We start from the raw sequence: 22,139 nt of genomic DNA, 5'->3' as shown, positions 1-22,139 counted from the left end.
CCTGAGGCATCCAAAGGATTTAGGTCAACTATATTAGCTACAAAAGGAAGGAATCTTATCATCCTATCGTCATGTCTCTACTGTCCAGAGAAATAGCTGATGGCTGTCTTGACAACTTAGAAATACCACAGGGAGAAGAAGTGGGGGCAGGGTGATACTAAGAACATGCAGTTTAAGAAATATAATTGACCATGACAGATAGCTTTCCAATCTTCTATCTGCAGTGGAATCCACCATCAAGATGCACATTTTTGTAAAAAGAATTAAAAGTGAAGGCCTTCATGCTCAATGTTGATCCCTAGGACACTAGAAAATGTAAAGGCCAAGATCCAGGAACAGAATAGCATTCCTCCTGAACCTTTGCAGGTAAGCAACAACAAGATGGGTTTAATCTACTTGACTGCAACATTCAAAGTGAGTCCGCTCTTCATCTTGTATTGCAACTTAGTGGTGGTCTAAGAAGAGGAAGAAGGAAAAAATTTAAAAATATTTTAAAAGAAGCTGGAGTGATGGTTTAGTAGTTAACGTGCTTAAGAAGCCAAAGGACCCAGGTTCAATTCCCCAGATTCCATGTAAGCCAGATGCACAAGGTAGTGCATGCATCTGGAGTTCATTTGCAGTGGCTGAAGGCTCTGATGATTTCTTTCTTTTCCCAAATAAATAAATAAATAAATAAGGAAGAAGTATTACACCACTCCCAAGAAGAATAAGCATAGAAAAAAGCTTAAGTTGGTTGTCCTGAAATACTATGTGGTAGATGAAAATAGCAAAGTTAGTCACCAAACAGAGAGAGTCCCTTTAGATGAAGGTGGTCCTCAAGATTTTATCATCAATTACTTTGACACTTTTATGAAAAATAAGGGTTGTCTGACTCAGTGGATTAACAAACTACAAGACAATTGTGAAGGAGTGATTAGAAAACATAAACTAAGAGAGAAAATCTCCTGCACTTGTGTCACAGTATGAAACCTCATTTATGAGAGTCACATTCTTAGAATCTTAACTGCTACCTTTACATACAACCTCAAAAGGTAAACAGTGATGAATATAGCCATCACAAGCCCAAGCAAAGCTCATAATGCCACTGCAAACACATGGACTCTGAAAAAAGAGAGTGAAAAGAATCTCAGAAATAACTTAAATTGTAAGTGAATGAAAATATCCACCAAGCAGGCAGAAGAGATAAAGGTCATACACTTGGCTCAGAAAAAAGTACATATGCTCATTTTACATTTAAAAGTTTATTTCTACATTGGATGCAGTTCATACAAGTTTACCATTTTCCTATTCCAAGAGGCAGAGGAGCCAATGAAAGGTTGGGAGCACCTCAGTCAACCTCATTGACAAGGCATGCTGATAGCAAACAGGAACCATGGCTCATGACCTGATAGAAAAGTAGAAAAGGAGGGAAGGGAAGGGGGAGGGGAAGGGAAAAGGAGGGAGAGAAGAAGAGAAGAAAGAAAAAGAAGGGGGAACAGGAAGGGAGGGAGGGAGGGAGGGAGGGAGAGAGGGAAGGAGGGAGGGAGGGAGAGAGGGAGGGAGGGAGGGAGGGAGGGAGGGAGGGAGGGAGGGAGGGAGGGAGGGAGGAATTTTAAAAAGGTTCTTATCCAGGCTGGCCTCAGATTTGCTACATAGTAAAGACTGGCTCAAGATTCCTGATCTTTCTGCCTCTACCTCCTAAGTGCTAAAACTATGGGCATGTGCCACCATGGCAGGTTTAGGCAATGCTGGGATCAAGGTCTCATGCAAGCTTAGACACTTTACCAACTGAGCTACATCCCTGACCACAGAAAAATTATTTTTAAAAATCAATATAAGAATCCAAACTAGGGCAATGGCTCAGCAGTTAAAAGCAGTTTACTGCAAAGCCTCCCAGCCCAGGTTCAGGTTCAATTCACCAATACACATATAAAGTGGTTGCAAAATGGCCCCTGTATCAGTGACCCCCAATGCACCTACAACAAAGGGAGGTGGAATCAGACTCTGAGGCTCACAGGGCATCTAACGACTTCAAAAGGCTGAAATTCCTTTGCAGTCTGCCAGTTTGTGTACAGTGGCAAGAGACCCTGTTTCAAAGAAGGTACAATACAGATAACTCAAAGCTGTGCTCAGACCTCCATACACATGCCATGGTAAGCCCATGCACACACACGTGCGCGCGCACACACACACACACACCTAAAACAAAGGGGCTTGGGAAATGGCTCAGTGGGAGAAGCTCTTGCCACACAAACATGAAGACCAGAATTCAGATTCTCAGTGCCCTTGTAAATGCTGTGTGGTGGTGTGGACCTATAATCTCAGCACAGGGGAGGCAGAGACAAGAGGATCACAGGACTTGCTGGCTAGCTAGTCTAGACAAATCAGTGAGCTCTGGATTTAATGAGGGGCCTTGTCTCAATAAGTAGGGTAGAAAGCAATAGAGAAAAACACCTGATGTTTACCTGTGTATGTATATACATGCACACACACATGCATGTGCGTGCACACACACGTGAATGCACAGGACACATACATACAAAAAAAAAAGTAGAATGGAGCCATAAGGGTCGCAGTGAACCTTCCAACAGCAGAAGCCTCCTGGTGCATCATGGTATTAAACAATGCACGGCAACAATGATAATTTCTATGATAAGGCCTGTGCTCTGTTTCTGCTGCTTAAAGAGCAAGCTACTCCAGCTGTCCTGAGCTCACCTTCCCCTAGAAAACCACAATGCTATTTTCTTGTCTACCTGACAGACAACTAACAGACAAGCTGGGTTTGACAAAAAAAAAAAAAAATAATAATAAAGCACTACACACTTGTAGATGAGAATGTATGAGGTGGGTGTGATGCTTCACACCTACAAGCTCAGCACTCGGAAAGCTGAAGCAGGAGGATCAATGTGGGTTCAAGGCCAATCTGGACTAGGCAGCAAGTTCTTGGACAGCCTGGACTACAGAGTGGGACATGGCCCCATAAAACAAAAACAAAATTAAAGATATGTAAATTCTGTTCAGGAAAGCCAGATATGATGGCACATGTCTGTAATCCTAGCACTTGAGAAGCTTAAGTGAGAGGATGGTAAATTCAAGGCCAGCCTGGGCTACAAAGTAGGATCTTATCTACAAAGGAAAGGAGGGACAAAGGGGAATTATGGGGAACAGAATGGAGAGATTTATGAAATAATGTAAATCAATTTGCATTTTAGCCACTAAATTAAAAAACAGCCTCTCTCTTTTTTGAGGCAGGTCTCGTTCTAGCCCATGCTGACTTTGAAGTGACTATGTAGCCCAGGCTAGCCTCAAACTCATAGTGATCCTCCTATCTCAGCTCCTGAGTGTTGGGATTAAAGGTGTACACCCAGCTATGTGGTAACACTTATTGCTTTTCCCAAAACGCTGAATTTTTCTTAAAATTAACTACTAGTTTAGAGCTTTAAATCAAGCAATATTTTATCTGTTCTTTAGAAACCAGATAGATTATATAGTATCTCTTCTAAAAAGAAAGATTTTTTTAAGTATTTTTGTTTATTTATTTGCAAACAGGAAGAGATAGAAAAAAGAGAGACAGACAAGAGAAAATGGGTGTGCCAGGGCCTCCAACTGCTGCAAATTAACTCCAGGTACAAGTGACACTTTGTGTATCTGGCTTCATGTGAGCACTGGGGAATCGAACCCAGGTTGTTAGACTTTACAGGCAAGTGTCTCAACCACTGAACAATCTCTCCACCACATTTTTGTTTTTATGCAGGGTCTCATTATAGCTAAAGCTGACCTATAACTTAATCTGAAGCTCCAGCTGCCTTGAACTCAGTGATCCTCCTATCTCAGCTGTCCAAGTGCTGGGACTAAAGGCAAGCACCACTACACCCAGCTAAAAAAGATATTTTAAAATGAGAAAAAACAGTTTAATGAATACTCATACCTAAGAATGTATGAAATATATATCTATGGTTTTCTATGTGAGAGCATTATTTTTCAAACCATGTCACAATAAGTAGATTATGAAGTTAATTTAGTAGAGCTCTACCAATACTTTTTAAGAAACTAAAAAATTAGGACTGGAGAGATTGCTTAGCAATTAAGGTGTTTGCCTGCAAAGCCAAAGGACCCAGGCTCAATTCCCCAGGACCCATGTAAGCCAGATGCACATGGTGGCACATGTGTCTGGAGTTTGTTTACTGCAGCTAAAGGCCCTGGCATACCCATTCTCATTCTCATTCATTTCTCTCTCTCTCTCTCTCTCTCTCTCTCTCTCTTTCTCTCTTTCCCCCTCCCTCCCTCCCTCCCTCCCTCTCTCTCTCTCTGTCTTTCCCTCCCTCCTTCCCTCCCTCCCTCTTTCTCTCAGTGACAGGGAAGTTGTCTAGTGTTCAGAAGGCCATGGGCTTCATCCTCAGCACCAGGAAAAACACATCACCAGGCAGTTATCCTTGAGACAGGAAAAATGTAACAGCATTCTTCCCACTAAATAAAAATGAAAAGGTAATCTGTAGGTAGAAAAACAACATCGCCTGGAACTTGAGAGAATCCACACTCTCTCATCAAACATCTGGCTTTAGTCTTTCATTTCCTCATCTGGAAAATGACAAGATAAGATCGTACTCAAACTTAACATTCTCTTATTCTGATGATATTTATAATCATTTAGTCATGACATAAGTTCTCAGTTTATACTTAAAAGCTTTTGTTTGAAATAACTAAAACTTTACCAATGGAGAAAATTATAGTACCTTAATAAAATACTTAATATAAAAATCAAGGTTCAATGGCTATTGTCATATTTCTGCCCACCTTAGTTGTCCATATCTGAAAGTTGTCTACCCTGGCAAGGTAAAAATTACCCTAGACAAGCCTGTTACTACCTGGCAGCAACCACAGAAAGCACATGGAAAGAACCCTGGCGAGCTGCATAACTTCCATTGTGTACCTTTCTTGGTAGGATGGCACATTTACAAGCGAAACTTAAAAAGTTAAATAACCACTGAGACATACTGACATTGTTACAATTGCAATCAGTAGCATTTTGTAGGCTGTAAGATTAGATCTTCCTAAAATTTCCTTTTGTAACAGCTCCACAGGCCAACACTTTGAGCTTCATCATTCTAGATAAAGGCATCAATTATTTCCTCAGCTTCCTATTGTGTCATCATCTCCTTGCCTGATCTTGACTCCTTTGTCTGATGGTAAGGCCTTTTCTGCTCTGTGCCTACTTCCTTATTCTTAAGGCTAGCATAAAGCAGTGGCTTCAAGCTCTCAGACAAAAAGACACGTAAAAGCTTATTTGTTCTCAATCGAAAGGGCATGAATTATAGGAGGAGGTATTCCTGTAAAGATGGATATTTTGACTTAGAGATGTCTTACTTAGGGCCACTTTTGGGTGGAATGTTTGAGTTCCAAAACCTCTGTCTTTCTCTGTAGGTATGACAAATGATAGCAGAGAAATGTATAAAACAAGGCTGAACAAAGATACTGTTAACAGAATAAAAAGAGACCAACAACACACCCAGCTAATCAATCACTGGCAGTTGTGAAGACTACAAACACTGCTATACACCAATCCTATGGCAAAATAATAAAAAGCACTAAATAACACATGCACTGATACACACCCAAAGGCATAACGCTGTTACATCATGCCATATCATAGTAACATCAAGAAAGAGAAACAACATATTTATTATTTTCTCTCTCCCAAAGTATAATTGTTCATTTCCCTCTTGTTCTATGGACCACTGTCTGTTTTGGAAAACCTGTTCTATAAAAATCAAACCACAGTGATGGAAATACAGACAAAAATCAGTCCTGTGAACAATGTGCAGAAACAGGAAAAATTCAGAGTTTAGCCGAAGACACTTTTTACTAAGTTTACTTACCTTAGGCCAAGTCTCACCTACTTTGAAATATATACCAAAAAAAAAAAAAAAAAAAATCAAACATTTAATTTTAACAAATGCCACCTGAAAAGCTAACATTGTGTCATAAATACTGAAAAGGTGATGGTCCTGATTTGTAAAACTCATTTTGGACCTTAATGCTACAGCATGTATGCATACTGTTACTCTGCCAAGGAACACTATTGCTGACAAATGAGTGAACGGAAAACTAGACAAGACTGTTAGCCACAAAACTCACCTGAAGGAAGGCTAAGCATGGATAGACAATATGAGCTATACAACAAGGACATCTTTTATATAAGATATTGCAAAATATTTAATTAGCATATCAAAAATTTTGTAATAATTCTAGATTCTTCTTAATGCAATGAAAGATGAAAAATTTTTGAAGAAAACTGCAAAGAAAAATGGCCTATCCAGATAACAATATAACATGCGATAGAATAATTCAAAATAACAAATTTTGATAGAGTTAATATAAAACATGTTAAAGAAACAATGACAAAGCCATAAGTAAAACACCAAAATAATTATGAATTTTCATTCTAACATGTAACTTATTTAAATAGCCACTGTTATATCAACTTAAGACAAAGGCCAATTAGACTAGCTTTACATTTTTAAACTCTAGAAAAGCACACAGAAAATACAAAGAACCAGATAAATCACATTTTTTCTACAAGAGTCATGCACAGGACAGCCTGAAAGTAAGTCCTTCCCTTTCTCATGACCAACTTACCCAACATTTTCTGCATCTTCATCACACTCAGCTTTGTACTTGCACGGTCCACACTTGGAATGCTTTTTATGCGTTTCTGTCCCTGATCCTTCCTCCTCTGTTCAAGAAGAAAAATTAAACAGTCAACCAAAACTTGGGATCCTTTTCAGATATGGTGTAAGTTTTCAGGAGCCATTGTCCCATTTTGAAGGAAAATGGACCCAAGCTTTAGAAGACAGTTGCTTCTAAAAACTTCTCAAAGCTGGAGTTCAAACCTGCTGCTAAGGCCACACCACAAATTCAGTGATTCAAGTGTTGTCAGCAAGATAATCCATTCAACCGTATGTGCAGAAATATTATCCTGATAGGTTTGATAAATTGCCTTTGGAAAGAATTACCATGTGACAGAAGATAAAAACAAGCATGAGCAGTCAATTCAGTCCTGTGGTCACCCTGCTACTGAACCAAGCCAGTGCAATGCCCATTAACACAACAGGTGCTGGGAAACTTCTCCTCACATCAATTCCAGACCCGCCTTTCTAAACACATAAAAACTCTGGGGTTAAAAGAAGCACCTCTTTTTGACAAGGAAATAGGAATCTTCATAAAGGACTCTCCCCCATTTTCTACTTGGCCACACTTAACATAGCCAGACATACTTAGATGCAGAAGTCTCTGGATCTTAATACTTAGCAAGAACAAAGCAAATGTTACACTCAATGGGATCCTCCATACATGAAACTCAACTGAGTGGATCATAGCCTGATCTCAAAGAAGGCAGGAAGCCCTGATAAACTGATAAAAGATCTCAGCTTACTCAGAGGGATCTGGTTTGCAAAACATACTTACTATATTCAAGGTATGCCAATCACTAAAGAAGGTGTTAAAAGTACACAGATTAATGCCTAAAATTCCAAGTTTTTGGCATCTAACTTTACTCTAAGTGGTATTAAATACTCCCCAACTTTTATGAACATTCCCAAACAGACTGCAGAGATCATAATCGTAATTCTGAGGCCTTAGAGCCATTATGAAATTCAGAAAAAATAAGCAAACCACTCAAGTCTTTCTAACTCATGTTCCCTAAAAATAAAATTTAAATTAAAAAAATAGGGCTGGAGAGATGGCTTAGCAGTTAAGCACTTGCCTGTGAAGCCTAAGGACCATGTTTCAAGGCTGGATTCCCCAGGACCCACATTAGCCAGATGCACAAGGGGGTGCACACATCTGGAGTTCGTTTGCAGTGGCTGGAGGCCCTGGTGTGCCCATTCTCTCTCTCTCATTCTCTCTCTCTCTCCCCCCCCTCCCTCTTTCTCTGTCTATTGCTCTCAAATAAATAATAAAAATAAACTTAAAAAAAAATTTTAAATACCAATGCTTGTCCTCAAGACAAAACATCCAGTACTGAATTATATTAGCAAGCTGAGAACTGAGTTTCCTAACTGAATCTAAGACCACAGGGGTGCTAGGTCATATGATCTCTTCAAATCCTTTCCAGTTCTAATATCTAAAATTCATGAGCTGATCTTTCACACGTGATTACAAAGCTTCCATTTGAACACATCCATTTAAATCAAATTCCATTGTTCGGGAGCTTTAATCATTTTCTTTTTAGCTGATATTATCATCCTTGAATTCCCCCCTCATGATTGTTCTATTCTCTAGACCTTCAGTGTCTCTCTAACTCTGAAAGTTTAGGGTTTCATAAAGTATTGAGTAAGGAGTAGCATGGAAAGTGATTTCCTACAATTACTGTTGAAAGGATTACAGCTACAGTTTACATCTGGAGTGGGTTTTCCCAGTGACTGTTCTTTTAGCATACTGTCATAGCACCTCTATTATTATTTTGCATAGATGAGTCATTCTCAATTCTTGTCATTTAACTCTATTAAGTGCTATTACCAAATATTAAATTTTTATACATTAGAAATTACACATTCATAAAATGTAAAAAAAGAAAGAAAGAAAGAAAGAAAGAAAGAAAGAAAGAAAGAAAGAAAGAAAGAAAGAAAGAAAGAGCGAGCCTGTGTGGTGGTGCACACCTTTAATCCCAGCATGGAGGGGCAGAGGTAGGAAGATCACTATGAGTTTGAGGCCACTCTGAGACTACAGAGTGAATTCCAGGTCAGCCTGAGCTAGAATGAGACCCTACCTTGAAAAAACAAAAATAAATGAATAAATAAACATAGAAAGCTTTTTTGAAGTTTAAACTAAATTCTACCAAAATTTTCTGCAAGTTTTCCCTGTTCTATGCACAATTCATTGTGGATGTTTGTATCTGTTACCTTGAAAATTCCTTAGGATGAAAAGAAAATGTTTAAAGTGGAAGCAGGAGAAAGAGAATGTTACAACACTTGTGTGGCTAACACTAGGGGAAGACATTTTGTGTACCCTCAAGGAGCTGCAGCCTTTCCCCTTTACAACAAACCTTCAGTGAAAACGCATGGAACAAAGAATGTGCAGGACTGATGGAGACAGTCACGTTAGAGACAACAGCTAATGGTTTCTTCTCAAGTTATTTGTGGTGATGAATGTTCAACTCTGAATACACCCAAAGGCATTGGCTTCTACAATTTAACTGAGTGACCCCTGCGGCATGAGAGTTTGTCTCAGAGCTGTTAAAAAGAAAACAAATGAGCTATTGAGCCAAGTGTAGAGACTTCCACCTGTAATCCCAGAAGTCAGCCGACTGAAGCAGAAGGACTGATGTGAGTTCTAGGCCAGCCTGAGTTACAAAGCAAGACTGTCTCAATAAAAAATAATGATAGCCGGGGCTGGAGAGATGGCTTAGTGGATAAGCGCTTGCCTGTGAAGCCTAAGGATCCCGGTTCGAGGCTCGGTTCCCCAGGTCCCACGTTAGCCAGATGCACAAGGGGGCGCACGCATCTGGAGTTCGTTTGCAGTGGCTGGAAGCCCTGGCGCGCCCATTCTCTCTCTCTCCCTCCATCTGTCTTTCTCTCTATGTCTGTCACTCTCAAATAAATAAATAAATAATGAGAAAAAAATAATAATAATAATGATAGTACATAAACAAATAAATAGCATTTGAAAAGAAGAATTTGAAACTTACCTCCTTCTCCAGACCCAGAGCCATTATCTGAGAAGAGAAACATGAATAATATTTATATTCATTTATATACATTTTCCTGAAAATGTAATCTTTTCAAACAGAAAAATTTCACATCAAAAATAAGACTGTAATAATCATTATTACATAGTCCTTTTCTGACAGTTAGCAATTTATTTTTATGTACCTACTTTATGCCTTTCAAAATAAATGTCCCTTAGACACATGCCCATCAGTATCTCACATATCTCTGTGGCCCATTTAGGAAATATCCAGGTACCTTGTACAGAATAAAGGCAATAAGCACTCTAAATGTCTAAATATAAGCAATTCAATTAATATCCATTAATCAAGTTATCTCATTTAAAACATAAATTTTAATTTATTTTAACCTTGAGAAGAATAATAGAGTTTTTTATAAGGAAGGCAGATAAAAGTCTTATTCCAAAAGTCTTAATAAAATCTCTGGATAAAGACCAATAGTCAAAAGGTTAAAAAAAAAAATCCTTGGGCTAGGCAGATGGCTTAGTGGTTAAGGCACTTGCCTATAAGCCAAAGGACCCAGGTTTGATTCCCCAGAACCCATATAAAGCCAGATGTACAAAATGTGTGTGTCTGGAGTTCGTTTGGAATGGCTAGAGGACCTGGCACACCCATATACCCCCCCCCCTTTCTCTTGCACATGCGCTCTCTCTCCTCCCTCTCTCTCTCTCTCTCTCTCTCTCATATAAATAAAAAGTGTGTGGCATTATCCAACTTAAAAAATATCCTTAAGGTATATGAGATTTCAGGGTTAAGGCTTTCATATTACTGATGAAATTGCCTTCCTCTAAGAACTCTATTCAGAAGAAATCTCAGAAAGAAGATCCCCCAAATGTAATTAATATAAAAAAAATTACATCGTGCTAGGATTGAACCCTAGGCCTCATAAATGCCAGGCAAATACTCTATCTCTGAAACATAATGACCCAGGCACTAATTTTTTTCTTTTATAATGCTACAAGAATAAACATATGGCACAGAGTATGTTGAAAGAAAGGTGATTCTGCTATCAGCAGTAGCAGCAGCAGCATGGAGCTTTAAAAAAAAAAAAAAAAACTGAACAGGGTTGGGGGAATGGCTCAATGGTAAAAGTCTTGCTTAAAAGCCTGTCAGCCTGAGTTCAATTCTCCAGTACCCACATAAAACCAGAAGCACAAACACGGTACATGTGTCTGAAGTTGGCTTGCAGTGGCAGGAGGCCCAGATGTGCCCATTTGTTCTCTCTCTCCCTCTCTTTCTCTCTCTCAAATAAATAAATAAATAAAAACATTTTCAAAAATGAAAAGGAGCAGATGGTCAGTGAAGATTTTGACACATTAACCACCACTATGCAAAAGGCATCTAAATCCCACAGAACTCATGTCATTCTTCAACGAGGCTCTACAATGAGAGACAATGACCAGAACAATACTATCCCTTTCCTTGCAAGATCCTTCAGACAATAAGACAATGCTCAGACATGCAGAAACAGGAGAAAGGAGAAAAACATGTATTTTGTGTAGTGCCAAATACATAATCTTTGTGAGCTTTTGTGGAAAGTTTTCAAGTACATTCAATTTTGATTTAATTAACCACTTAAGGACATCTTCTCTAAGCAAAAAGAAAAAATAAGTGTAAAGAACTAGGAAAAAATGGGAACTGAATTTCTTTTGAAAATAGTGAGCAAGCTGGGCATGGTGGCGTGCGCCCTTAATCCCAGCACTCGGGAAGCAGAGGCAGGAAGATCGCCTTGAGTTCAAGGTCAGCCTGAGACTACATAGTGAATTCCAGGTCAGCCTGGGCTAGAGCAAGACTCTACCCCAAAAACCAAAGTGATAATAATAATAATGCACAAAATTTTTGTAGAGAAACAACCCTTTCCCACTTCTATTTCACATACATTGGCCAGGTGCATACTAAGTGTCAGCCTTACCATGACAAATGTCACACTTTTCTAGTACATGAGACACTCCCAACCTTTCTCTTCAACGTATGTCCAGTTTTTAAAAATATTTTTAAGGTCTCACAACTCCTTTGGTCAATAAAAAGGCTGAAATAAATTCAATACTACAATTATTCTGAAGATTCTGGGAGACTCTATTTTGTTACTAGAACACAAACCTATTCCAGTCTACAGGACTCCATCCTAATTTTGGGATTACATTGTACTTCCTATCAGGACACTCTGCCTTCTGCCTAAAAAAGCACTGATGTGGCTAGAGGCAAGTATGTCAAAATAGCAAAGTACTGTGTTACACAAAGATATACATGAAGTTAACAAACTTCCCAGAAATGTCACAAAAGAAAAATTTCAGAGAAACAGCTTAAGCCTCATCTAAAAGCATAAGAAAGGAGTTATCCAATGACTAAGAGAATAGCACTTCTAACTCAAGGAACAGACTTTTAACAGACCAAATGATGTATAAACAGTGGTCCACCTTAGCAAATAAAAAAATCAGTATAGGGCTGGAGAGATGGATTAGCGGTTAAGCGCTTGCCTGTGAAGCCTAAGGACCCCGGTTCGAGGCTCGGTTCCCCAGGTCCCACATTAGCCAGATGCACAGGGGGCGCACGCATCTGGAGTTCGTTTGCAGTGGCTGGAAGCCCTGGCGCGCCCATTCTCTCTCTTTCCCTCTATGTGTCTTTCTCTCTATGTCTGTCATTCTCAAATAAATAAATAAATAATGAACCAAAAAAAATAAAAAATAAAAAAAAATCATTATAGCACCTCAGAGCCTCCAAGAATATAAGTAACCTATCCAAGGTTACATGGTAAGAGTGGGATCAGTTGAAAGCCAGATCTTCAAACCCCTGGTGAAGTACCACTCTGCTCCTAACATTTAACATTTACAGCCTATCAACGTACGTGTTTAAAAAAAAAAAATACACATGCAGGCTGCATGTTCGACTCTCCAGATCCCACATAAACCAGATGCACAAAGGTGAGGCAAGCACAAGGCCACACATGCCTACTAGGTGGTGCAAGTGTCTGGAGTTCAATTTCAGTGGCTGAGGCCCTGGCTTGCCAATTCTCTCTGTCTCTCATTTTCTCTCTCTCATAAAAATAAATAAATAAGACACATATTTCTTGTAAATGATACATCATTAATTTGGCATCAGAAGGAAATTCATATTCCTCTTCAGTTTCTAGATCAAGTCTGTAAAACACAATGTACTTAGAGAAGCAGGTAAGAGCCATATCATATGATAGCCTAACAACCTAAGGACATAGTGCTTTCTTCAAGTACTCATTATTTACTGTGCAGTAAAAAGTTTGACCTTGCCCTAAGAAGGTCTGGCCTTTGGCCTAAGCTTCTAGAAAGTAATATATATGCTACCTAACAGAAGGCTCTGCTAGGGACAAGAACTACATCAGAATTGAGAAAGGGTGGCTGCAAAGATTGCTCAGTGGTTAAAAGCACTTGCCTGCAAAGCCTGCTGGCCCAGGCTCAAATCCCCAGTACCCATGTAAAGCCAGATGCATGAAGTGGCACATACATCTAGAGTTCATTAGCAGTGGCAAGGTGCCCTGGCACACCCATTACCTCTCTCTCGCCCTCTTCCTTCCTCTCTTTTCTTGCAAATACAAAAATAAGTAAGAACTTAGGAAGGAGCCAGCCACATCTCATAGTCTTGGGTGTAAAGGCTGCCACATTATAAAAATATAAATCATGTAATTTATTTTATTAACATGTATATACCCATCTTGTTTTTTCTCTCTCTCAAACACACGCACACACACACACACACACACACACACACACACACACACACACAAGCTAACTCATAGGGACTCGGGCTTGAGAGGCAAGAGTTTTCCACTGAGCCATCTCCCCAGCCACTAGCCATGCAATTCAACTTAGAATGGAGGCTTTGGGTTACATGGTATTAGAGGAACTAGTGTCTGAGATAGATGACATAGACAATCATCCAATCAATCATACTCATATAATGAAGCTCCAACACAAACTTAGCACCAAGGCTCAGCTTTCCCGGTTTGGGACCATTCCAGTGTATACTGTCACACAGAGTGATTAGAGGAGGTAATATTTGCAAAGCTCCATGGAGAGGACAACAAGACATACCATGTTTAGAACTCTCTCAAAATCTATTCCCTGCATCTTTTCCATTGGCTGATTTGTTAAGTTTGTTTGTTTATTTATTTATTTGCATATGTATGTGCCAGGGTCTCCTGCTACTGTAAATGAGCACCAGGTACCATGCACTCCTCTTTTTAATCTGCCTTTACATGGGTACTGGGAGAAATCAACCCAGGGCCAGCAGGTTTTGCAAGCAAGTGCCTTTAACTGTTGAGCCATCTTTCCAGTCATCTTTAACTGATTTTAATCACAGTCCCACAGCCTTTTCCTTTAAATAAATCATAACCACAAGTGGAATTGTGTTTTGTGAGTCCTATGAGACTTCTAGCAACTTACTGAGCCTAGGGTAGTATGGGGAACTTCGTGAATTCTGCTTTGAGCAGTCTTGAGGACTACATCTCTAATTTTAGAGTTGGCCCTAAAACACTGTCATTTAGTAAAAGAAACTTTTCAACACTGTAGCATAATAAGGAAAGAAAGGAAACAGAGATAATATGCTAGCCTCTACCTTACACCAGCCTCCTTACAATAGCTCATTACAATAGTTAAACTGCATCCCCACCCTCAGATACAAACAAACACAAGAAAGTCACACTAAAGCTTCCCAAATCAACTGCTACTGATTCAAGAAGGAGAAAGAAAGGGAATAAATACAGAAAGCTTGGGGTGATGGGTGGCAGAGAGAAAAGAGAAGAACTTCTAAAGAAACAACATGGGCTGGAGAGATGGCTCAGCAGTTAAGGTACTTGCCCTCAGAGCCTAACAACCTGAGTTCAATTCCCCAGTACCCACGTAAAGCCAGATGCACAAAGTAGTACATGTATCTGGAGTTTGCAGTGGCTGGAGGCCCTGGTGCACCCATTCTCTTTGTCTCTCTTCTACCTCTCTCTGCTTGCAAATAAATAAATAAAAATATTTTTTAAAAAGAAATAGAACATTAGATGCTAAGAGAATTTTTCTGGAGAGATTCTTCATCTCTCCAGAATACAATGATCAATAAGACGGATGCCATGTCATTTCCTCAATCCAAATATTAACTGCCTGAAGTTCAAACTTGGTGCAAATAAAATGTAAAATCCCCCTACACAGGCACGTACGTATGCATGCACTCTCACACACACATGTTCACTCACACACACACACACACACACAGATACAGTCACTATGAAATCACCTGAGGTTAAAAAGCAACAGTATGAGGTATGAATAATATTGTCCCATACAATCACACAGTGATATGGGAAATATACCTCTGGTTGGAAACTGTTTTCTGGGAGAAATGGTGGAACTATTCATTCAGAGGAACATCATACATACCAGAGTAGCAGGGACCTCGGGCTACTACTGTTATCTCTTTCTGGTGCTTACAAGCAGCCCTCCGAAGAAAACATTCATTTTGATAAGTGTCTCCATTTGAGCCACAGACGGGAATGTAATTTGTATGGCACTGCAAAGAAACAAAAATAAACTCTCAGAACTAAACATGGCTATTAAAGTTTATCTCACAGTCATGAAGGTAATACCACAGTGTTAAGGCATTCTTCTATATCTGAACAGGTTGTCTTTTCATTTGGCTTAAAAAAAAAAAAAAGACATGACTCTTCTTCGTACCTTTCCCTCATATTCCTAATAAAAACCTCCAGTTATCCATAAGAATGAGACTGAAACTCCCCATGCTTTCAACTACATTTGATTGTTAAGAAAACTCATGGAACTACTATGAGGAAATTCTTGACAATGTAAAGAGCAGTAATGTCAAATTATTATCACAATTCATTGGCTCAATACCTCTAGGAGGAAAGTCTCAAGGTCAATATTATAGAACATACAATGATCTCTGTTCTTAGTCTTTATAATCCTGTTAGAAGAACAGGGAAAAAAGTACTCCAATGCTAATTCCTGTTCCAAATCCACAGAACAGACGTTAAATGTATATCTAATACCCAGTCCACACTGTCAGCAGTGTTCAAGACAGCCTCCTTAGAGAAAGCAGAAGGTGGCCTGACCACCAAAGTAAAGAAGTATGTCAAAATAAAGATAGCAGTAAGAAAGGTTTGAGAAATAACCCTGGGCCTAGATGTTTTAAAAGCTTTGATTTTTTTTTTTAACATGTCAAAGGTCTCATAGATAACTAAGGCTCTAACATGTGGGGAAAATATCACAATAAAATACAAGTTATCATCATTGGCATGAAAAGGATAATATAGTTTAAAGTAAGGCAAAGACAGCATATTTACATAAAAATATAAACAGACTGCTAATGTATTAAAAAAGTGAATAACCAGTTGGGCATGGCCTTTAATCCCAGCACGCGGGAAGCAGAGGTAGGAGAAGCACAGCAAGTTCAAGGCCACCCTGAGACTACATAGTGAATTCCAGGTCAGCCTGAGCTAGAATGAGACCCTACCACAAAAAAACAAAACAAACAACAACAAAAAAAAAAAGGGAATACACATCATTAGCAATCAGAGGTGCACACTAAATATGAGGATTTGGGGAGGGTTTACTTTGTGAAGACATGGTCTCACCATGTAGCTAAGGCTGGCCTGAACTCTTGATTCTCCTACCTTCACCTCCCTAGTGCTGGATTACAGGTATGTGCCACCATACACAGCTTACCACTTTCTAAAAGTATTATCTGTTACATGAAGCTGAATGTACAATTTTAATATATGCTAATATAAAATTAAATATAGCATGAAAATAAATTGCATTCATATTCAAATTTAGATAGCATGCATATAAATTCAAGAAGAAACTATTTATAAACTTTTTACATAATATCTTTGATTTTTTTCTTCCCCCCGCCCCCTGCTCCCCATGTCTTTGATTTTCTATATATCACAATTTTTCTGCAATGAACAAGATTTACTTTCACTATTTACCTACTTTTAGAAAGTGGTCAGGTTTACTTTATGAAGAATAAGCACAGCACACTACCATAGGTAAAATCAACTTCTAGCTAATAAAATATTTTATGGCCAAGTTGATTTTACTATATATTCAATATCAGTGAAATCCTACATGCATTTTTATGAACATTAAAACTTTATTTGGAGGCTGGAGTGATGGCTTGGCAGTTAAGGCACTTGCCTGCAAAGCCAAAGGACCCAAATTCGACTCCCCAGGACCCACATAAGCCAGATGCACAAGGGGGTGCACACATCTGGAGTTCATGTGCAGTGGCTGGAGGCCCAAGTGCGACCATCCTCTCCCTCCCTCCCACCCTATTTCTGTATATCTCTCTCAAATAAATAAGTAAATAACTTTATTTGGGGAACTTTATGTTCCTCCAAATTTTCATGGATCACACTTTATCCCTAAAATCTGCACAATTATTACTATGATGTCTACATGAGTTGGTATGTTACTTTATGACACATGACACAAAACTAACCAAGTAGATCATAAGTTTCAAGATGCCAAGTATTAAGTCAATGAACTTCCCAACACAACTCAACTTCCTCAGCAAATACTTAGTTCCTTCCAAACAAAGAATTCTCAAAGTTCTAATTAAGGCAAAGTAATATTGGCACCTGCATTCTTGACTATCACAATGAAAGAGGGACATTTCTCAAAGTTCTCATTAAGGCAAAGTAATATTGGCACCTGCATTCTTGACTATCACAATGAAAGAGGGACATTGCTGTCACTTAACAGGCAGATTCCAAGGATACCAGATGTACTGGAAAAAAAAGTTCCAAATAAAAAGATAAGTGCCAGTGACCTTAGGACGACTCAGAAGGTATCATGGTGCTGGAAAGAAGTGACCACAGTGCTCAATACTGCAAGGCTCAGGGTCTAATGCAGAAGAGGTGGCAGAAAGAATGTGAGAGCCAAAGGAAGGGCAGGACTCCATACACTGTGCTCCCTCCAGACACAAAATGGCCTGGATATCCATGACCTCATACTGCCTGACACTACTTGCACAAGACCATCATAAGAGGAGGAAAAGATCATGACATCAAACTAATAGACAGACTGATTTGAGATGAGGAGGGGATATGATGGAGAATGGAGTTTCAAAGGGGAAAGTGGGGGGCGGTAGGGTATCAACATGGGGTATTTTTTATAATCATGGAAGTCATTAATAAAAATTTGGGGAAAAAAAGCCAGGCATGGTGGCGCACGCCTTTAAGCCCAGCACTCGTGAGCAGAGGTAAGAGGGTCGCTGTGAGTTCAAGGCCACCCTGAGACGACAGAGTGAATTCCAGGTCAGCCTGGACTAGTGTGAGACCCTACCTCGAAAAACCAAAAAAAAAAAAAGGGAAAAAAAAGATAAGTGCCACACAACCTGAATATCTCTCTGGCAATTCACATACAAACTATAGAAAGACTCAAAACACAAATCTATCTGTCATACCTTATCCGAACACTGGCTTTCCCACCAGCATCCACAATACCTATACCTCTTTGTTTTTATTTACCTCTGCTATAAAAATGCTTCTGACTTTGGCTAATGCTAAACACTCTATGAGAAGTAGATCTAAGCATCTAACTACTATATCATCATATTATAATCACTTCCAAGCATTTACATTCTGAAATATTTATACCATAAATTACTTTTTCTTTTATATTAAAATTCTTCATTGTGCTCATTTTTTTAATCACATGTTTATGTGGGCTACATTTTCTATGAATTCCAGTTAATGACAAAAAATGGAATAAAATTGGTTGGTTATTAAAAGTGAGTATCGAGCCGGATATGGTGACACACGCCTTTAATCCCAGCACTCGAGAGGCAGAGGTAGGAGGATCACTGTGGGTCCAAGGGCACTCTGAGACTACAGAGTAAATTCCACGTCAGCCTGGGCTAGAGTGAGACCCTACCTCAAGAAAAAAAAAGAAGTGAGTATTGAGCCAGGCATGGTGGCACACACCTTTAATCACAGTACTTGGGAGGCAAGAGGTAGGTCTCCAAGAGTTTGAGACCATCCTGAGACTACATAGTGAATTCCAAGACAGCCTGAGCTAGAGTGAGACCCTACCCTAGAAAAAAAAAGTATTGAGTTTAATAAGATTAAGAATCTTAACATTTATTAAACTATGTCTATCTTGTAAAAATTGGGCTACAGCTTTAAATGTCTTATTGGCTTATATATCATAATAACCACATGGCATAATATTAAAACCAGACCTCTAAAGTCAAAAATGTTGAATTCCAAATCCTGGGCCAACCATCCATGTGAGTTCAGCTAGTCCCCATATGTACAATGAATGGAAAGTAACAATCTTTACCAGGTAAGTTGCTATGAGGATTAAGTCAGAAAAATTGATCTACAGTATTTATATCTGGCTACGATAAATTCTCAGTAGACATTAGCTATCTTTGCTATTACTGTCATCATTTCAAAAATCTTAGGCATTTGCCCACAGTTACAGCTAATAAGTGGAAGAGCCACAACTCACAAGCCATGTGCTAGAGCCACCTCTCACTTTAAGTTATTCAGCAGTCTCACCATGTCACTTGGTGGTAATGGGTAGAGAATTCAATGTCCCTAAAATTCACTGTCACAAGCCTAGCAGTGAATCTGAGATGGGAGACAGAGCTATTCCTGTATCACTCTAGGTTTCCAGAAGTCTGCCTTGGAAGACTCCCAGTATGTGTATGGACAAGTGAAGAAATATGGGGAATTTAAAGACATGCAGACTGGGCCACTAATGCTGAGCTCTAACCCACGGTTCAACTTCTCTATACTGCTCCCTTTGCTGGGTAAACTTCTCATTAAAAGACTATGATGACACAGCCAGCTATCTAAAGTGTTAAAAAACACAAGCAGTATACAAACACAATGCTGGCGCCACAACCATTCAGGTATTTATTGTGTACTACTGTGTGTATGGAACTGTTTAGAACACAGTAAGTAAGAAAGTGATTAGATTGCTGAATGGCTGATCTTGTCAGCTTGACTGGACTGCGGCCCCTAGAAGCTTTAATAAAGCACGCTTCTGGCTGTGTCTGCAAGCGCATTCCTAGAGCATTAACGAGGAGGAAAGATCATCTCTGAATGTGAGTGATATAAGAAAGACACTAACACGAGCATTCTCTCTCCGCTTCCTGGATACCATGATATGAGCTGCCCGGCTCTACCACACCCTCCCCACCATGGTACACTGAAAGCTCCAAAACTGGGTAAGCCAACATCAATCTTTCCTCCCTTTAGTCGTCCTGCTCAAATATTTTGTCATGGCAATAAAAAGTATAACTTACATAGTTGTAATGGCTAATTTCATGTGACAACATGTCTAGGCTACAGGTGCCCAGATCAAAAGAAGTATTATGAAGATATGTCCAAATGAGATTATCATGTGTTATCAGTGGGCCAAGTAAAACTTGCCCTACTCAGGGTATTGAGCATTATCCAACTTATTAAGAAACTAAAGAACACAAAGGCATAAAAATAAAGAATTCTCTCTTTGCTTGATTATTTGAGCTAAAAATTTGGTCTCAAGTTCTCAGACCTTCACTTTCAGACAAGGACTTCTATCAGTGGGTTTCCTGGGTCTTCAATATGCAGAAGACAGATTATGGGACTTCTCAGCCTCCAATTTCTCTTAAATGTCTTTCTCCAGCTCCCTCTCATGTGTGTGTGTGTGTGTGTGTGTGTGTGTGTGTGTGTATGTATGTGTCCATTTCTCTGGAAACTCTGATACAAAGGTCTAATAAAAGGGACATGAAAACTAGCAAGATCAGACAATGATAAACTCAGGAAGACACAATAACCTAAGGACATGGAGGTAGAACAAAAAGAAAGAAAAATGAACATAGATGTTAAGTTTTAAGGGAACAATGTAGTAGCTATCATTTATCTTTGCACAAAATTAATAAAAACGCTCACCTATATGTCTATATAGTAGCTCTTATTAGCTGATTTAAAGATCAGATTTTTATATAAAAATCTGTTACACAGAACCAGGCATGGTGGCACACGCCTTTAATCCCAGCACCTGGGAGACAGAAGTAGGAGGACTGCCATGAGTTTGAGGCCACCCTGAGAATTCCAGATCAGCCTGAGCTGCAATGAAACCCTACCTTGTAAAAAAAAAAATCAGTTACACAGAAAGGCTTGGTGCCACATGCCTTTAATCCAAGTACTCCAAAGGCGAAGGTAGGAGGGTTGCTGTACATTTCAGGCCAGCCTGAAAGTACACAGTTATTTCCAGGTCAACCCAGGCTAGAGTAAGAGACCCTACCTCAAGAGAAAAAAAAAATTTGTTATACAGTGGCTGATACTACCTACACAAGACCTGCATAATAGGAAGTAAAAAATTAAAATTTAAAAAAATGACATCAAAATAGAAGACAGACTAGTTGGAAAGAATGAAAAATTCACTGTATGGGGAACTTGGGAGGGGGGGGATGGCAAGAGATTATGATCATGATACATTATTTATATTTGTGGAAGTTACCTATAAAAATCTGTTGTTATTTGTTAAAATATATTTATTTACTCATGCCCCAGAAAGTTTATGTTGGTACTGAATGCATGCTCAATCACTGAGTTACAAGCAATATTTATTTATTTACTTATGAAAAAGGGAGTGTATATGCACAAATCAAGACCTCCTGCCACTGCAAACAAACTCCAGACACATAAGCCACATAAGTGTGCATCTGGCTTTATGTAGGTATTGGGGAATCAAACCCAGGCCATCAGGCATTCCAAGCAAGTACCTCAAACCACTGAGCCATCTTTCTAACTAGCAAGCAGTTTTATTTTAATATTTTATTTTTACTTATTTATTTGAGAGAGAATTAGGCAGAGGAAGAAAGAGAAAGAAGGCCTCCAGCCACTGCTAACGAACTCTAGACACATGTGCCCCTCCCTTGTACATCTGGCTTACGTGGGTCCTGGGGAATCGAATGAAAGTTCTTTGGCTTTGCAGGCAAATGCCTTAACCATTAAGCATCTCTCCAGCCCAGCAAGCTGGTTTTTAAATGAGCTGAAAGATATTGCTAAAGCTTACAGAGCAGAGAGGGGTTTAACACGCATATCAAGTGATTGTTTTTAAGCTTATAATAACTTGGGTTTAACTGGAATGGATTTATAATCTTAAAGGGAGGCGGAGTGGTCAAAGGAAAGTTCCTCAGCAGGAAGATCAAACCATGATGTAGCCCGTAGGCAGTTTGCCCCTGCACGGCAAGAAGCCTGCTTTTAACCATCTTCACAGCCTTGGCATGTAGCCTAGGACAAGGCATACAGCAAGTCTGGATGTCAACTGATTTCAATTCCTAACTTTTTTTCCCTTTTCAACTGTGCTACAGGTAAGAATGCACAGGATTCAAGACAGATCATGGGAGGATATATATATTTCCTTTTTGGCTGATATGTATTTGAAAAGGCCATTTCTTT

The 22,139-nt window shown here is 39.2% G+C and overlaps 1 protein-coding gene across 1 annotated transcript in view; it reads right to left on the bottom strand.

The window, feature by feature from the left end:
• Nucleotides 1–22,139, bottom strand: part of Tmeff1 (transmembrane protein with EGF like and two follistatin like domains 1) — a 120,311-nt gene that overhangs the window by 60,591 nt on the left and 37,581 nt on the right. Inside the window, exons 3-5 of the mRNA XM_045157864.1 lie at nt 15,100–15,229; nt 9,665–9,691; nt 6,616–6,712 (exon numbers count right to left, since the gene is read on the bottom strand). Of these exons, the coding sequence (XP_045013799.1) occupies nt 6,616–6,712; nt 9,665–9,691; nt 15,100–15,229 (254 nt within the window). The remainder of the gene's footprint in view (nt 1–6,615; nt 6,713–9,664; nt 9,692–15,099; nt 15,230–22,139) is intronic.

This window comes from Jaculus jaculus, chromosome 1, assembly GCF_020740685.1.
Source record: "Jaculus jaculus isolate mJacJac1 chromosome 1, mJacJac1.mat.Y.cur, whole genome shotgun sequence".
NCBI lineage: Eukaryota > Metazoa > Chordata > Mammalia > Rodentia > Dipodidae > Jaculus > Jaculus jaculus.
The sequence above is the reverse complement of the archived record's forward strand: the minus strand, read 5'-3'. Positions and strand labels throughout refer to the sequence as shown.